This window comes from Onychostruthus taczanowskii, unplaced genomic scaffold, assembly GCF_017590055.1.
Source record: "Onychostruthus taczanowskii isolate IOZ18803 unplaced genomic scaffold, ASM1759005v1 scaffold3, whole genome shotgun sequence".
Lineage (NCBI taxonomy): Eukaryota > Metazoa > Chordata > Aves > Passeriformes > Passeridae > Onychostruthus > Onychostruthus taczanowskii.
Genome location: NW_024500349.1, coordinates 6,634,873 through 6,651,606, shown reverse-complemented (window position 1 = coordinate 6,651,606; position 16,734 = coordinate 6,634,873). Strand labels below are relative to the sequence as shown.

The 16,734-nt window shown below is 37.8% G+C and overlaps 1 protein-coding gene across 1 annotated transcript in view; it reads right to left on the bottom strand.

The window, feature by feature from the left end:
* MALRD1 (MAM and LDL receptor class A domain containing 1) overlaps positions 1-16,734 on the bottom strand; it is a 236,196-nt gene that overhangs the window by 186,601 nt on the left and 32,861 nt on the right. The window contains exons 10-13 of the mRNA XM_041408374.1: positions 12,278-12,424; positions 8,888-8,997; positions 5,077-5,244; positions 2,926-3,046 (exon numbers count right to left, since the gene is read on the bottom strand). Coding sequence (XP_041264308.1) covers positions 2,926-3,046; positions 5,077-5,244; positions 8,888-8,997; positions 12,278-12,424 — 546 coding nt within the window. The remainder of the gene's footprint in view (positions 1-2,925; positions 3,047-5,076; positions 5,245-8,887; positions 8,998-12,277; positions 12,425-16,734) is intronic.

Sequence of the window (16,734 nt, the reverse complement as noted above, 5' to 3'; positions counted from 1 at the left end):
TGGTGTCCCTGCTTCAAGCAGGGTGGTGTTTAAGTAATCTTCAAATATGACTTCCGACCTCAGCTGTGCTACAGTAACATCAGAATTTTCTTTACTCTGGCCCACAAGAGGAAAGATAATCTGCTTAGTGAACATTCAATAGAAATTTCTGATTTTAGCTAGGCAAAACTAACTGTTAGCTAGTGAAACAAAATGCAGTTTTATACATCAAAATTCTGTATATTTTGGATAGCAGTCTTTCTAAACAATTAAAACCCTCAATACCTGTACTTTAGCTGAAGAAGATGCAATGCTAAAATTGAAGAGAAATTGCATAGAAGCTGTAATTATTTTATTTACCTGCAAATAGTCAAATAAAGCAACAAGTCTCAGATCTCCAGATAAAAACCATAAAATATGAACAGTGAAATTGGATTATATTAGCACCTCTAAAGAAGTTTTTAGATGCATAACAGGGTACAGAAAATAATTTGAGGATCTTGTCTACAATATTTCTCTCATTTGTGTTGAATGTGCTAGAAAGTATCATGCTCTGTTTTTAAAAAGAAAACTTGCATTAAATAAATCTCATGGCAATTCTTTTGAAAATGCATCTCAAGTTCTACAGCAAAGCTGATGGTTCAAAGCAAGAGACTCATTTTCAAAAGTGTAAAGTATAACTCTGATTTCCTACGCAAAGCAGGAAACTGAATTAATTAAAAAGACTTTTGAAGCTGCATAGTAGAGACCCTGAAACAGTTCCAAGCCCCCTGCTGACTGTACAGTGGGCAGGGATTCTGAGATGCATCACCTCCCTCTACTTTCCCATGTGTTTGTTTCCATGCAGAGAAAGCCCAGGCATGTGGCCCTGACCACAGCTCATCCAAAAAGAAGATGCTGGCTCAGCTTAAATTGTATCTGTGACCAGGCTTGTGGTACTGCTGTGGCATCTTCACATCAAAAGTAAGTATACAAAACATACAATTTGAATGCAATTCTGTGACCAGTGCATTAGAATTATAAAATAAAACACTGTTTTTTAAGGAGCATCTTCTACTAAATAATTAATCAAAACATTTTCTTCTGGTTTCAATACTAAGGGAGAAGTAGTTGCTACAGAAACTAAAAGGGGAAAAATCACAGAACAGAATCAAAGTGAAGTAACTATTTCTCAAGAGCTTTTACTTTTAATTAAATTTCAAGATTTATGAGGTCATGAAAGCATTGCAAATAGGACAAAGGAACATAGTCACAGGAGCTTAACAGCATAGATTTCAAAGTTTTCACTTACGGCATGTGGTTTCATCATGGTTATTTGGGCAGTCAGGCTTAAAATCATAAAATTTATCAGGCGAAATACATTGCCCATTCCCACATGAAAAATATCCCACTGGACAGTAAAAAGATGGAGCATTAGCATCTGCAGATTCTCTTTCCCCTTAAAAATCAGAAAAAGACATGTAAGTAAACCCACAAGTATATAAAATTATAAGTGCTTTTTATCTTCATTTAATACAGCAACGTGCTCAGCACCAGGATCAGATCAGCGCCTATGCTGTATACTAGATTATATCACAGCTGATAAAAAACACAGCTGATCTCAATGTCTGATGACCTTAAACTAAATCTTACTCTCCACAATATTCAAATTTTCCTGTGAAAAGTTATCAAATACACCTTGGTGTTACAGAGCCAGGCTCCTGCTCCAAAGGCCGGAGGCTGGTACAGCTCCCTGCTCTTTCCCTGGGAGCCAGGGGCAGGTTTTCCACCAAACCCTTCTGCTGTAGCTGTGCTCTGGTCACAATGAAAGCTGCAAGAAGCCAAAGAAAGTTGGGTGCTGCACCATTACTAGCCTGTACCTCAACTTACACACTAGAAAACAACCCAAATTTCAATGAATGGGGAAGCAAAAAGCCAGGGTCTGCTGATTTTTCTTCAGTAGATTTCTGTAAAGTGAGGAAGTGAGAGGAATGATGAGCAACTTTTCATATTCATTGTTTAACTTAACTTTTTAAAATGCTCATATTTCTATCGAGACAGGGATTTAGAAAAAAAAAAAAAAACAAAAAAAAAAGTCAAACAACAACCTCCCTTCTAAAAATAAAATCTTTGTGATTAATGGGTAAATGAGGGAGTTGCAGGGAAAATAATTAAAGCAAATAAATGTTTCTCTAAATACCTCAACCCCAATGTATATAGGGATCAGAGAAGCCTTTAAAAAACCACTGAAGTTCTGTATTATGCCTTTAAATTTTTGGTTATTAAATTCAGATACCTGATGTTTATAACTCATCAACATCAGCCCTGACTGCACATGTGCCCATGCCATTTTTGAAAAGCAGCTGCTAGCATCAAGAGGACCACGAGCAGCAGTCTGACAGGTTACGTTGTTTTATATTTCCATCCGTTGGCTCTTCCAGACTACAGAGTGTGAGTATGAAGATGAGTTTGGTGGGCATTTATTATACATCAGATATTTAGCAGCAACGATGGGAGAAGCCTTTTTCTCTAAAGGTAAAGCAGCAGAATTTGCTCTTTAATGGAAAATATATTCTGCCTCTGCATCCAAACATGAATGTGAGCAGGTACTACATAGTCAGTGGTACCAGGAAATTCCCACCAGATCTCACTTTGCAGAATTAGTGTAAAATTCTTATAGCAGCTAATGTGTAACACAAGGATGAAAGCCTTTACTATAGAGTAATAGAATGGTTTGGATTGGGAAGGACCTTAAAGATCATCTAGTCTGCCATGGGTAGAGGCAAAGACCCATCCAACACAGCCTGGAACACTTCAGGGAGATGACTGATTACAGCATAATCAATGGTGTAATTTTTTTTCTCAGATTATCCTCTACTTTATTAAAAGTAACTTCAAGTTGTCAATCAAATCACAGTTATATATAGCAGACATTGGGGAAAAGGCATTGAAAACCATGAAACTTGCCTTCACTTTCCTGGCTGACTTCTGGAAGTGATCCATTCACAACTACACATTCCCCTGTTATAGTGATATCATCAATAGCAACAGTAGCGTTTGTTGTTAGAGTAGTACCTCGCAAGATAATCTGTAAAGATAGCAAAAAGTTAATTCATTAAAGGTGGCATGATAAAAAGACACAAACACACACACACACACATTTATTTATATATTACTTTATAATTTATGACATCTGCACTTGAACTAAATAGTTCCTACAACCAACTCTGAACATCAGCCAGGAAAAACTACAACTGAGATTTGGTCAGGTCAGAAATTTGCTCCTCAACTGTCAAAGCTGTGCCTATTTTTACCTAGGGAAAGTTATGCAACCCAGATTATCTTGCTTCAATCAAAACTGGTAAAAAGTCATCACTATTAAATGAATGGTCTTCCTGCTTGAACACACAAAATTATATATCTTCTTAAATTAGCTATTCATGGTTACCAAATATGATGATTCACAACAACTTCTAATTGTGTTCATCTATACTGTGCCTGAAGAAGTTAGCAGTGTGGAGATAGATTGTAGGGATAATGTAGGGATAAATGCAGGGGTAGATTGAAGTACCTGCCCTGTCAGTACATGGACTGTCAGTTCATGATCTGCCCAGACACAGAGGGGTGTCACTGCCACCCCTCTGTGTCTGGGCAGATCATGGAACAGATCCTCCTACAAGTTATGCTAAGGCACATGGAGGACAGGGAAGTGACTTGAGACAGCCAGCATGGCTTCACTAAGGGCAAGTCCTGCCTGACCAACTCAGTGGCCCTCTAGGATGAAGTGACTGCATCAGTAAAAGGGTTATGGGTCCCATATTTGGACTTCTGTAAAGCCTTTAACATGGCCCCCACAACATCCTGCTCTTCAAACTGGAGAGAGGTGGATTTAATGGATGGATTGTTAGGTGGATGAAGAATTGGTTGCATGGTCACATCCAGAGGGTGGTGGTCAACAACTCAGAGTTGTGATGAACGCCAGTGACAAGTGGTGCCCCTCAGGGGTCTGTATTTGTACCAGCATAATTTAATATCTTCATTAATGACACAGTGTGATCAAGTGCACCCTCAACAAGTTTGCAGTGGCACACCAAGCTGAGTGATGGAGCTGACACACCTGAAGGACAGGATGCCATCCAGAGGGACCTGGACAAGCTCGAGAAATGGTCCATGGGAATCTCATGAGGTTCAACAAGATCAAGTGCAAGGTGCTGCACCTGGGCTGGGGTCACCCCTAGTGTCAGCACAGGCTGGGGATGAAGGGATTGAGAGCAGCCCTGCCCAGAAGGACCTGGGGGTGCTGGTGGATGAGAGGCTGGACATGACCCAGCCGTGTGCACTCACAGCCCAGAGAGCCAAACGTGGCTGCACGAAAAACAGCATGGCCAGCAGGGCAGGGAGGGGATTCTCCCCCTCTAATCTGCCCTTGTGAGACCCCAGAGTATTGTCTCAGGCTCTGGGGTCCCCAGCACCTATTGGAGTGAGTGTAGAAGTGGTCACCAAAATGATCAGAGGGATGCAGCACCTCTCCTATGAGGAAAGGCTGAGAGAGTTGGATTTATTCAGCCTGAATATGAGAAAGCTCTAGAATGACCCAATTTCAGCCTTCAGTACCCGAAGGGAGCCTACAAGGAAGATGGAGAAGGACTATTTATAAGGTCATGTAGCAACAGGACAATGGATTCAAACTTAAAAAGAATGGGTTAAGATTAGATATTGGGAAGAAATCCTTTACTTTTAGGGTGGTGAGGCACTGGAACATTACCCAGGAAATTTGTCGATGCCCCATCCCTTGAGGTGTTCGAGGCCAGGCTGGATGGAGCTCTGACCAACCAAGGTCACATGAAAGATGTCCTTGCCAACAGGGGTTGGAAGTAAATAATCCTTGGGGTCCCTTGATATTCGTTACTAAAAGTTATTCTAATGCTTAGAATACTGAAACAATGGCTATGCTCTTTAATAGATGGACCTGTAAAAAAAGCTGAATTAAATGCTTTTTCATATGAGCATTAAAGAATGGAAATTTTCTTTCTATATTTCATCATGAAAAGTAAATTAATTATAAAGGCCAAAGTAAAATATCTTTTTGAAAGTAATGTAAATGTGATATATAATTACCTGAAAAGGCAATTCCTCAGCCACACTTTCTATAGGTACATTCACTTTTTTCCAGTTCATCTCAGGCAATCCTGAAATGTCATGTAATTTTTCCAAACTTCCATTGAATGCAGTCCTCTTAAAGACAGAAAGCTGGGAATCCTGAGATAACCGGCACCAAAATCTTACCTGTTGAAAGATTTATTTTAGTGAAAAGCTTTAAAAAATTACACAATCAATCTGCAATAAATTCAGTACCAAGTAATATATGTACATTAAAACAAAGAAAGACATGACAGGTCTAAGCACAAACTTGGCACGAAAGATGGGGATGTTTGAAATTACAGCATGTTGAGGAGCAGTATCATGTCTAAAGACAAAACTATATTTAAAAGTAAAGCTTTTACAATTTACAATTGTTTTTACAATTTACTTTAAACTTGTATCTACCAACTGATGCAAACTGAATGATATGACTTCCCTTAACTTTTATATTGTAGTAGACACTTAGAGACTTCTGAAAAATTATTTTTCTTTACAAATGCTGAATATATGACAGTTTCATTGGCATGTTAATCTCAGAAGAGCAATCACTGAGATTCTTGTATGAAGGAAACCTTATGATCTTTTGTTTCCAAAATCAACATAAATTAATACAATCTGAACACAGATTTTAAAAATAATCTATTTATCTGCTGAAACAAGATTGACCAATATATGGGAGGAAAATACAGACTTTATGTGGGTGAGGCTGCTTGTGAGGCAGAAATGATAAGAAAACAGTGAGAATCACAGTTCACTCGCCTGCAATACAGATAAATTTAATAAATTTAATTTATTTTTGTACAGATACATTCATTTTTTTTTTAATAATACCCAGGCAAAAATTTAGCTGAGAACTGAGGGGAAGAAATAAGATTTTCAAAGACTAATTTTTTTCTTTCCCCCTGAGTCCTTCCTGCTTGTCTGCATAGACAAAGATTAAAATTTCTTCAACTGCAGTATCTTTACTTCCCTGCAAAAGCCTTGATATTGATAATACTTGTCTCCTCATGAAAGTAAAACAAGAGCTGGATCAGTCATGCAGAAATATTCCTGTTAAAACGCACTGCTACTTTTTAATATCATCCAGATTCAGGTCTAGCAGACTCAGTCTCTCTATATTTAATTTTACCACCACTCATGAAAATCATATCTTATATAAAATAATGTTGATCCTTATCAATAAATTGAAAAACTTTCATGAAACTTATTCCCCCAGCAAAAAGCTTAAGAAATAGAAAGCAGCAGGTATACAAACACTAGTGAGGTGTTTGAAGAATTACACTCAACAATTTAGATGGCTTTTGTCTTTCAAACAGCTTTTCAAACAACTTTATATTTTCATTAAGTAAGAAATAATGTTACCTTCCTTCTTTATGTCTTCATGTCCTACTATACAATGACTATTGTGTCCATTAAAGAGCCATAAGCACAGAGCTGGGACTAGAAATTTGCTTCTACAAGTGCAAAACCTTGAGCTAAATGAAGATGTTTCTTAGCTTACATTTACAAAAAGACCCAGCTACAAGAAGCTGCAGAAAAAAGTTGCTTCTAAGCTTCAATTAACCAGAAAGGGACAATATAAATCTGTTCCCCTTCAACTCAAATTTTTTTTCTTTAATCAACCAGAGCTAAAGAACTTGTAAAGCTAGTAATAAACATAGATCTCTTTGTGTAGATCCTTTTATCCTCTCAGTGGGACACCCAACAGAGGGCATCATCTCACATTAATAGGCAGAGAGCATAACACATCCTAGTGAGCAACCCCTACTCGTTGCTCTTTCCCAGAAATAAGTCTGCAGGGATAATGTGGCAGAAAGCCAAACTTCCAGTCCTCAAAAACACTCTCCTGACAGACAGGACAGTACACGTACAATTAGGAAAGAACATGCTCTAGCTTTTGTTGGATTTAAGAATTTTAAATTCCTTCAATACATGCGTGCTTATAACAAAACTTGTTTCTTTTCTGACTTTGAAGTAGAGAAAAATATGTGCATCCCCACTGCATCTGTGTTTATTTTGAATGCAGACCAAACTCTGCAATAGATCTTACTAGAATAATTCGTTGATTCACATATCAGTGGTGCCCAGTTTGCCTTAAGGGTTTCTAAGATAAATTAATCGGAATCTGAAAGGTGCTTATCTTCTCAGTATCAAAGTCAACAAAAGTGAGATGAAGCTGTCTGAACAAATGTGCTGTGAGTGCAAAGGCTGTTGGGTGTCCCAGGAGTAGGGCACACAGGGGATCCATGGGACGGATCAGGACTTCTGAGTTCCCTGCAGCAGCATTCTGCTTGAGTTTACCCTACATCTATTTTATTTCTGACCTTTTAAAACACTCAGAAGTCACGTGAAGATTAAGAACTGTGAGATTGCCTTAAGGGACTGTTAGGAGCTGTTCTTGAATTGTTTCAGAGGCTTCTGCTCCTCAGCTGCAAGTGGCAGCTATTCAGCTGAGATCTGGTAATTCACTGATATGTGTAGTCAAGTAAGCTGCAGTTTCAAGTAAAACAGATTTAGCTAAGCTAGCACTTGTTTCTGGTCCCTTACATGAGATAAAGCCTAAGAAGCCTAGATCCTGCTGGAATAAAATTCTGCTACTTGTTGGGACTTCTAAGTGCATCTCCTTCTTTTCTGAATTTTTTTCTCCTTTTTTTGAAAAAAAGTTTTCTTAAGTGGAATTAACAGTTTCTGTTCTACACTGAGTCTGAAAAGTTAAGCAACCAGTCTAAATTTCATTTGGTTTCTTTAAAACCTCTTTTTTTCACAGAACAAAATAAAATTATTTTAGCAAGCTTTCTCTGCCATTTCCTTTTCTTCTCTCTGACTTTTTAAATAAGAAGGGATTAGTATCAGAAGAAAACCACATCATAACTACACAACTTCTCCCCAGTATGGCATAAGCATTGAAAAGTTACAGAATAGAAAATTTTAAAGAGCCTAATGAAAGAAGAAAGGACAAAGAAATAAAAGTTATAAAACTGAGCAGCGTCTATTAATTTTATTCAGTGGCCAAAAGGAGAAATAAAAATACAGCTGTGAATGTAGTGAATAGATGCTGTTCATATTTAATATATTTCTTCAAGTTTTGTTTTTAAAATACAGAATATTTTTGAAAATTAAAACCATCTAGTTATAAAACTGTATTTTCATTTTTCATCTAATATTTTTCTATTTTTTTGTCCCTCCTGACTCATTTCTTCCTGGTATCTTTCTAGTTTTTCAGCTCAACCACTATCCTGGCTGGTTGCTTTTGCATTCCTCTACAGAGCCACAAGAGATCTGACAAAAATCCACATTTCAAAGTAACTCCCAAGTACTGCACTAGTCAGCTTAAAAAGCATCCTCCTCAAACCATGAATTAAAATTTAGTGCATGTCTGGGGTAGCTAGTTCTGTCTGGTCACACCAACACAGCTGACGCGCATAGTGACTTCAGACCATAGGTGTGCTATTATGGAAGCCTGGTTATGTGACTTCCCTGCCTGCAGACAACAGAGTGGCTATTTGACAGAGCCCTGTTATCATTGTCCAGATACCTTTGCCAAAGTACACAAAAACCTGGAGCATGTCCTAAAATCTGAGTCACCTGCTGGGTGCTTTGAGAATAGTAATAATCAGATATAAAAATCTGGCAGCAAAACAGTAAAAATTGCCTTCTTCTCTGTGCTCCCAAAGCATTAGCCTGTAACTCCTTCCACTGGTATTGAAATAGAGCCCTCAGCAGCAGCACCTGGAGCATGAAGAGGGATAGGTCACAAAAACAGGGACAGTTCATATCAAAGTGTTACCTGGCAGCAGGAGAGCCCAGGGGTAAGTTTGACAAGGAAAGGGCTTCCCAGGTGAGACATGGCTGTCTTTGTGCTCCTCTGATGTGATCCACTGAAGTAAATGAATGCTCCTGTAAACAAAATTTATTTTAAAGTATGAGAAATATGTCATGCTCTAATGGCAAATGGCTACCTAAGAGAGGTAACTATATGCTTCATGAGACACATAAAGCTTATTCATAGATCAAAACAATCTAAACTGCTTTGCCATCAGTTCAGTTTCTGTGGATAATGAGGAGGGTGCTGTAACAGGCTGTGACAAGCAATGTCTATAAGGGTAAAGACAAAACAGAATTGCTAAATGCTCCTGGCTCTTCACTCTTGTAAAATCATCATGACTGATTCCAAAGACAAGGAGAGAGGGACAAGGAAATAAGATTTTTTTGGGCAGCCATTGCTAAAACTACCCTGTAATGGCGCCTGCAAGCGCATAAACCCAAGGAAGTGACTAGAGAGCCCCTCACAGGCAGTTCAGGTATTGCTTCTCTGAGAACATTACCATGCAGATCCACTGGAAGTACTTTTTATCTGCTCTCTTCAAGCAAACGCTTTAAGACCTCCAACCTTAAAACTCTGCCAGTATTACCCATCACCTTCACACATTGCCCATCCACTCTCTGCATGGACTGGGGAGAGCAGAGGAGCTGCAACAGAGCGTGCTGGAGATCAAGCAACAGAGACCTCAGCCAACATCCCTAAAGGACACATTTTAATTGGCTTAAATATTGTTTCAAACAGAATTTAAAGCAGAAATTATTTCCTTCAGGGTACAGTATTCACTCTCAGCACAGCCCAGCCACTTTTAAGCATGCTAACAATGTTGCAGACCACAGGAGCCAATGGAATAAGCTGTATTTTCTCATGGGGTCCACAGACTTGACATTGTTGTCTGTGCTAGTGGGGATGAAAGCTTAATTAAAGATCTAATCTGAACTCTGGCAAATGCACTGCATTTGGATTTGAACTACAGCAGATGTGCTTCAGACAAAGGTAGGGAAGGATAAACATTTTCAAGGGGCCCTAAAGCAGCATATTTTGAATGCCGTCAGTGCTGCCTTTGCTGAATACTGAGACTTTTTCATGAAAGTCTATGCAAAACAACACTAAAGGCTCAGTCTTTTTTGAGCATTCATATTACACATATTGCCTTACATCTTGGAAAATCAGCTATTGTGCTGCTGCAGTCATACTCCTCAGCCACTTATTTCCCATGGATCTGTAATGAAGCCGAGGGTTAGGTCCAGCCCCACGTGAATAATGGCATTGCTTTAGCAAGGCTGGCACAAAGAGGGGACCATTCCTTCTCCCTGTACGAACAGGAATGCTGCATTCTGCAGCATGAGGGAAGCTCCCCTCATTGGAATGCAAGGGTACTTCAAAGGACCCTCTTTAATTTGCAGCTGAGGCTCCACTGTAGCCCTGTTAAGATCTTCATTAATCAAAATTTGCTACTGCCCTCCCCAGGAGAGAAGAGAGATGACCACTCCACAGTACTAAAAGGAGCAGTTGCAACCTGAAGGATGGTGATTTAATGTTGGCAAAAACTTGCTCAGATTCTGGAATCCTAATTCTGAAGTCGCAGCTGTAGCAGGCACAATGATAGATTGGTAGAAATCACCTCAAAAACACCTTTTCAGCTAATTTACATAGAAAATGCAACATTACAGGGCTTGAGAGGTGGGGCATAGTAACCTCCAAATCTGCTTGAGGTTTCGACCTGCAGCAACACTGAAACAAGTTTGTAAAAATTCAGGTGCCAAAGCAACTTAAGTGAAGTTTAAGCTCACTTAAGCTTCACGTAGCTCCATACGGGTGATGTTAACGTGATACTAAGGCTGCCAGCAGCCTTCCTTCTGACCACGTTACCCCTCAGATCTCATCAGCACCTACAGCAGGGAAAGACACAGGCAGATCAGTGCACCCTTCTGGAGCTTTGAGAGTTGGAAGCCTGTGACACAGCAGTGTTTACATAAAGTGCAGAAATGCAGACCCAGTCCCACTCTACAGAGAAAATAAAATTAAATGTCAAACAGCTGCTGAGAAAAGTCAGTAGCAACTTTTGTGCACTTCATCGCATGAGGACCAGGGGATAAAATGTGACTGCTCATTTAGAATCATTCTAAAGGCACACACATACTTCACCCACTACTGTTTGCTCAGGTGAATTTTCATCCTGAAATTCCTATACCTGACGAGAAATACTTAAATGTCACATTTCTTTAACATGAACATGGAAGAGAAGTGTGGAGGTCTGGCTGCAGATAATATACATAATTCACTAATTCTAAATTAAAGGGGCTCTGGACTGTAACACAGATTTTAATCTTATCTCCACTAGAAGCAGTGCAATAGATGCATTTTAATAAAATTAAAGTCACAGAATACTTGTCAATATTATTTGACAATTAAAAACATGCTTGGAGGTTTTATTTTTATGGAGTGTGCTATAATAACATTTTCATTTTGGAAAAATATTCTTAACAGCCCTTTTCTGGAATAAAATGGTTTTCCAGCTGAATACATTGTATGGCAAATATAGGCTGAAGGAAGGACACCTCTTTAAAGGAAATTGTATGTAGCTATGATATTATGAAAAATCCTTTGCTGGGATTTTTCCCCTCCTGAGAAGCTGAGGAGCCTCAGGAGAGAAATGTAAACAATTACTATCTGCTGCTGTGGAATGCAACAGGTGCATCTGTGATTGGTGCATGTGGGTTGTTTTCCATTAATGACCAATCACAGCCACCTGTGCCAAGGCTGTGAGCAGTCACAGGATTTTTGTTATTCTATTCTGTTTTGTTCTTGTTGTAGCCTTCTGATCTCTCTGTTCTTTAGTATAGTTTTAATGTAGTATTTTAATATAATATTTAACATAATAAATCAGCCTTCTGAAATGGAGTCAAGCCTCGCCCCTCCACACGCGGAGAGTCCTCAACAATTGTACTCACTCTGTTTTTCCAGACAATATGGATTAATTTAACTGCACTTAACAAAAAGCTATTTGTCCAAATAATGCTTCCAAGAGTGGCCCCTATGTGAATATTGGGTAAACAATGGTTGTGATATGCACAAACAAAGTCAGCTGTTGGTTCAAAGGTCATTATCTCAAAAAAAACTGCATTAAGTCTCATAGCTCACTGATTGTGCCAGCCAAAAATAAGGGTTACAAAGACATAGTAACTAGATGACAGCTAAAAAATATTATCTCCAACAGACTGGCTTACTGTAATACATTACCTGTGTTATTTACATACTGTGTGGCATCCATTTCAAACCAGTTTTTATTATCAGTCTGTGACCATTTACAAGTAGGAATTTTCATGACAGAAGAAGAAAAATAATGAGTCTCACCATGGCCCATATTATTGGTATGACCTCTGCCAGGGAATTCTCTGTCATGGGGAGCCTGTACTTTCATTATGTTCCAGTCAGCATCACCTTTGCTCAGGGGCTTCCACCCACAAAGGTCAGTCTCAAAATCGCATAAGGTGTAATTAGCTGTGGTAAGAACAACAACAAGAAGGGATCAATAAGTTGAACTTGATGCAACAGTTTAATGCCACAACTCTGACTGTTTTGTACTTAGATGTACTTAGAGTGTTGAAGAAGCGAAAATGTGTTTTGGGTTATTCGGAGGGATAATTAGTTCTAGAATACAGGTAACAAGCCCTTCCTTTCTTAATCAAACTCAGAACCATGACACAAACTACCTGTAAGAGAATAAATGTAGTAAAGACCTGTACATAGGTTGCCGAGATATTATAAAAATAATATTAAATGTTTTTAAAAAAGAATTGCACCAGTAATTTAGTTATGAATGTGTGAGAAAAACAAAATGCATTTAGGGCTTAAAATATATGGAAAGCAAAGATGAAGTAAGCTTTCATTTAATTTCTTTTTGAAAATGAGATTTAAATTTATCAATTATTCAGATAGCCTGGAAATTTTTATTGCAAAGTAAAAGACCATTTTTTTCAGTTGGTATTGATTAGACCAATTTAAATTGTATAAAAATTTCACACACTCCTACATTGATTGAGTACAAGTAATTATTTTGATAAGAGAGTTTTATACTCAGAGTTTTCTTTCCTGGTCCAGAACAGCTTCTCAAGGCACTACATTTAACTCCTGGGGTCACTTATTGCAATTGCAACCATTATTTTAGAGCTGTATTTGTCAGTTTCTGCTCTCCAGCACATTTATCTGATCATATCAGCCTCAGACACGATCATACATATTACTGCAATTTTCAGATTGTACAAAACCAAAATGAAATGCATCTTTCTTTAAGCACCATTGTAGCAAAGCTAAATAGTGAAAGTTTCCCAGGAATATAGAGGTTATTTGAGCAGCTAAATCTTAAGATACAAAATAAAGCACAAATATCAGTGTCTCTTATCTGGCTTCACCATATACATTAAAATTTGATGGTGCATAGTTTTCTGTTTAGTGCAGCATATTTAGTTTAAAATGAAACTTGGTTAACTTATTTGATTAAATTTTCATGCTTTTCACAAGATATCTTTTTAATTAGACTTCAATTGCTAGTATATTAAGGTTGAATATACAAATTGATAACCAAGACTAAGTTGTTTTGGTAATTAATACTATATCTAGGTATTTTGCTTTCCTTAGCTAAGCAGTCTTGAGAGAACCAATGTAATAAAAAAAGGCAAACATTCTTTGCTTAAATCTCTCTTTCTCCTGGCCTTCCTAAACCCCACAAAAGGTCTTCTGCATAAAACAGCTGACTTCAGTGCCTGCACAGGAACATCCAAAAAGACATCCATAAATGACCTTGTAGGCACCAAAGAAAACAAGTTAAAATAATGGTTTAAATGTGAAACTAAGATCAAGATAATACTAATAACTATTATTTTACAGCTCTAAAAGATATTTGGCATGGAAACATTTTTTTAAATTATTGTTTTATTTTAACTGGAGGCATTTGGTACCTCAAGGACATTTGTCATGCTGATAAAAACACCAGCTTTTGTATGATCAGAGTCCATCACTGCCCTTAATGGTCAACAGGAAGAGAGGTGTGGTGAAATCAACATTTCTTATACTGGTTGCCTGTAGTACAATTCCTTCTAACCCTATAGAAATAGAAAGAAATGTATAGACATCCCTTTTTAGACTGAATATATAAGCAGTTGGGGGGAGGGGAGAGACATGCACGCACAGCAAAACACGATCCCAAATGAAACTGGTTTTGTCCAGTTATTTTTTCAAACTTTATTCAAGTCTGAATACAATTATAAAGGTATGAAGAACATTCATGGTAGTGCACTTTGGGGTGTTTTTTGGTTGATGGTTAGTTTGAGTGTTTTTTGATTCATGTTTGGTTTTGGTGTTTTGTTGATGATGATGGTTGGTTCGGGTTTTTTTCTTTTGGGTGGTGGAGAGGAAATGAATATAGAGAAAAAGAGAATAAGAGAACATGGTAATGCTCACCACACTTTAGATGCTAAATGTTGTTTTATTCCACCTTTCACTTGAAATTTAAAGCACTAAACAAGCACCCAGTTATGCAGAAACCCTGACCAGAGTCAATTACCAAAGTCAAGTGATCCCCCTAGGTAGTATCTGGAAGTGATACTTCAATTTAAAAGTCTAAATATGTTGTAGAACAGCTTGCCTTCAACTGTGAGTGAAATGCGCTTGTCCAAATTAATAGTCAAACTTATACTTTATCCCTGCTTTTTTCTAAAAACTTAAGGGGTGCTTGTAAATGTTTAATCAAGCTTGAAAGAAAAGTTCTGTGCTTTGGCTAAAACCCAAATCCAAGTAAGACAGTTTTCCAGGGTGTTTTTCCATTCCTCAAACATTTATAAGCTCTAAGAAATGTGCCTTTCCTATCAAACATTCAACATTTTTATCGGAACCTTCAAGGGATTATAGATAATCTTTCACTATCCATAGCAGGAACATAAGTGACTGCAAAGCCTATAGTTTTTGAGTAGTCATGCTAGAGTTAAGTTTGACATAAAACTCTTTTCCGATGCATTATGTCCCTTCCTACTGGAATTCTCAGCACCAGAGCTTATGTTTTATATTTCACTAGGAAGATTTCAATGGCTTCAAACTGCAGATAGGTTTTTGATATTTTGAATGGAAAATAAGTTCTCCATTTTAGACTGTTACCTTCATAATTCAGCAAAACAGAAATTTAAATAGTAAGGAAACAACAGCTTGCTTTCATTTTAAAAGTCAAATTTGAATTTTTTTTTTTTAGTCCATGTGAATATATTACTATTTCTTAACTAGTGAAGGAGTAATTATTACACCATTTTTACAAAAATCCAATGTTGCAGCCCAGAAAAAAAAATCGTTCCCAAAAACTTTTTGAGTTTCAAGAATAAGTGTAGGTTACTAAAGCCATTAAATACAATGAAAAAAATTTTCAATCAATACAAACTGTTTTCAACATATTAAAAAGAGAAAAAAAACCCAATAACAAAAACCAAACCAAACTAAACCAACAATGAGAAAACCCCCCAAAAAGTCCAGGAAACAAAGCACATATTTCAAGAGCACTAGGAGGTGAAATGGGAATATTTTTTTCTTTGACTATCTTACTCTATCTATCCCATCTCCTCATGATCCTCCCAGGGTAAAAACAAAGCAGTTCTGTCAACTAGGCTGGGTTACCAACCAAGTCATATTGCTTCAGCTTTGCCAGCCTGCAGGTGCACAAAGGTTTTCAATCCTGCTCTGAGAGCTCAAACAAATGAACACAAATGGGGACACTCAGCTGGTCTCTCCATCAGGTTGGTGTTTCCCTGAACAACAGTATAGAAAGAGGAGGGCTGCTCCTCTCATTTAGTATGGCAGCACCTAAGTATCTTTGGAATTTGGAGTAATAATTATCATTATGGACAGAAACCAAAGAACCTCTTTGCCATTAATATTTTGTCATTGCTGGCTAACATTTTATGTCATTTTGTGAAAGTGAAGGATTACACATACACCTTCTCTCTGAGTGTCTGTACACTTTCCCTACTGGCTTGTGATTAATTTTATTTACCTAGAATTTGTTAAAGGATTCATACAGAAATATCCCAGATGGCCACAGATCATCCAGCCTGAGCTTCCTCATGTCATAAGTCATTAGACAGATGACTCATAACTCTCATAGGTGAGGTGGCCTCACATCCTTCTGGAAAGACTCAGTTCCATGGCTCAGGGTTAGAGCTTAAGAGAATCTTGTGTTCCCCCTTGCTCTGCAAAGGTAACATTTGCTTGGAGCTGCTCTGGTGAAACACAAAGGGCTGCACAGTGCTGGTCAGCAGTGAAGTCTGTGAAAATAGCATGGGAGGAACTTCTTGCTCTCCACATGCACATACAAGATCATTGAACAAAGACTGACAAATTCAGGCAAATTCAGTGTCACAGAAAATGCACAAATGTTTACTAAAACAAGTATTCAGACTAAAAAGTGCTCTTTCCACTTCAGTGTTGAATGGTAATAAAAATATTTGTGTCTGTGCTCACCTGCTGTGAAAGGCTTCAAGGATTTGCAATTGTAAATTGCTATACTGTAAATGAAATGCTGTAAAAGCTACATGGCTTTAAAATTATACAGGTTTCCTTCATTCTATGTGTTCCATATTCCTAAATTATACAAATCCTACAAAAAGCTGAGAATATTTAAGGTAATACTAGAGGTGTTAAATTAAAAGCAGAAGCAGTAAAGATGGCTGTTTTAAGAAAGCTTCTAATTAAGCTAAATGGAAGTGATCCTCTTTCAGAAATACCTGTAGGATGACCCCAACACACAATAATTTTGAATTTACATGGATGCT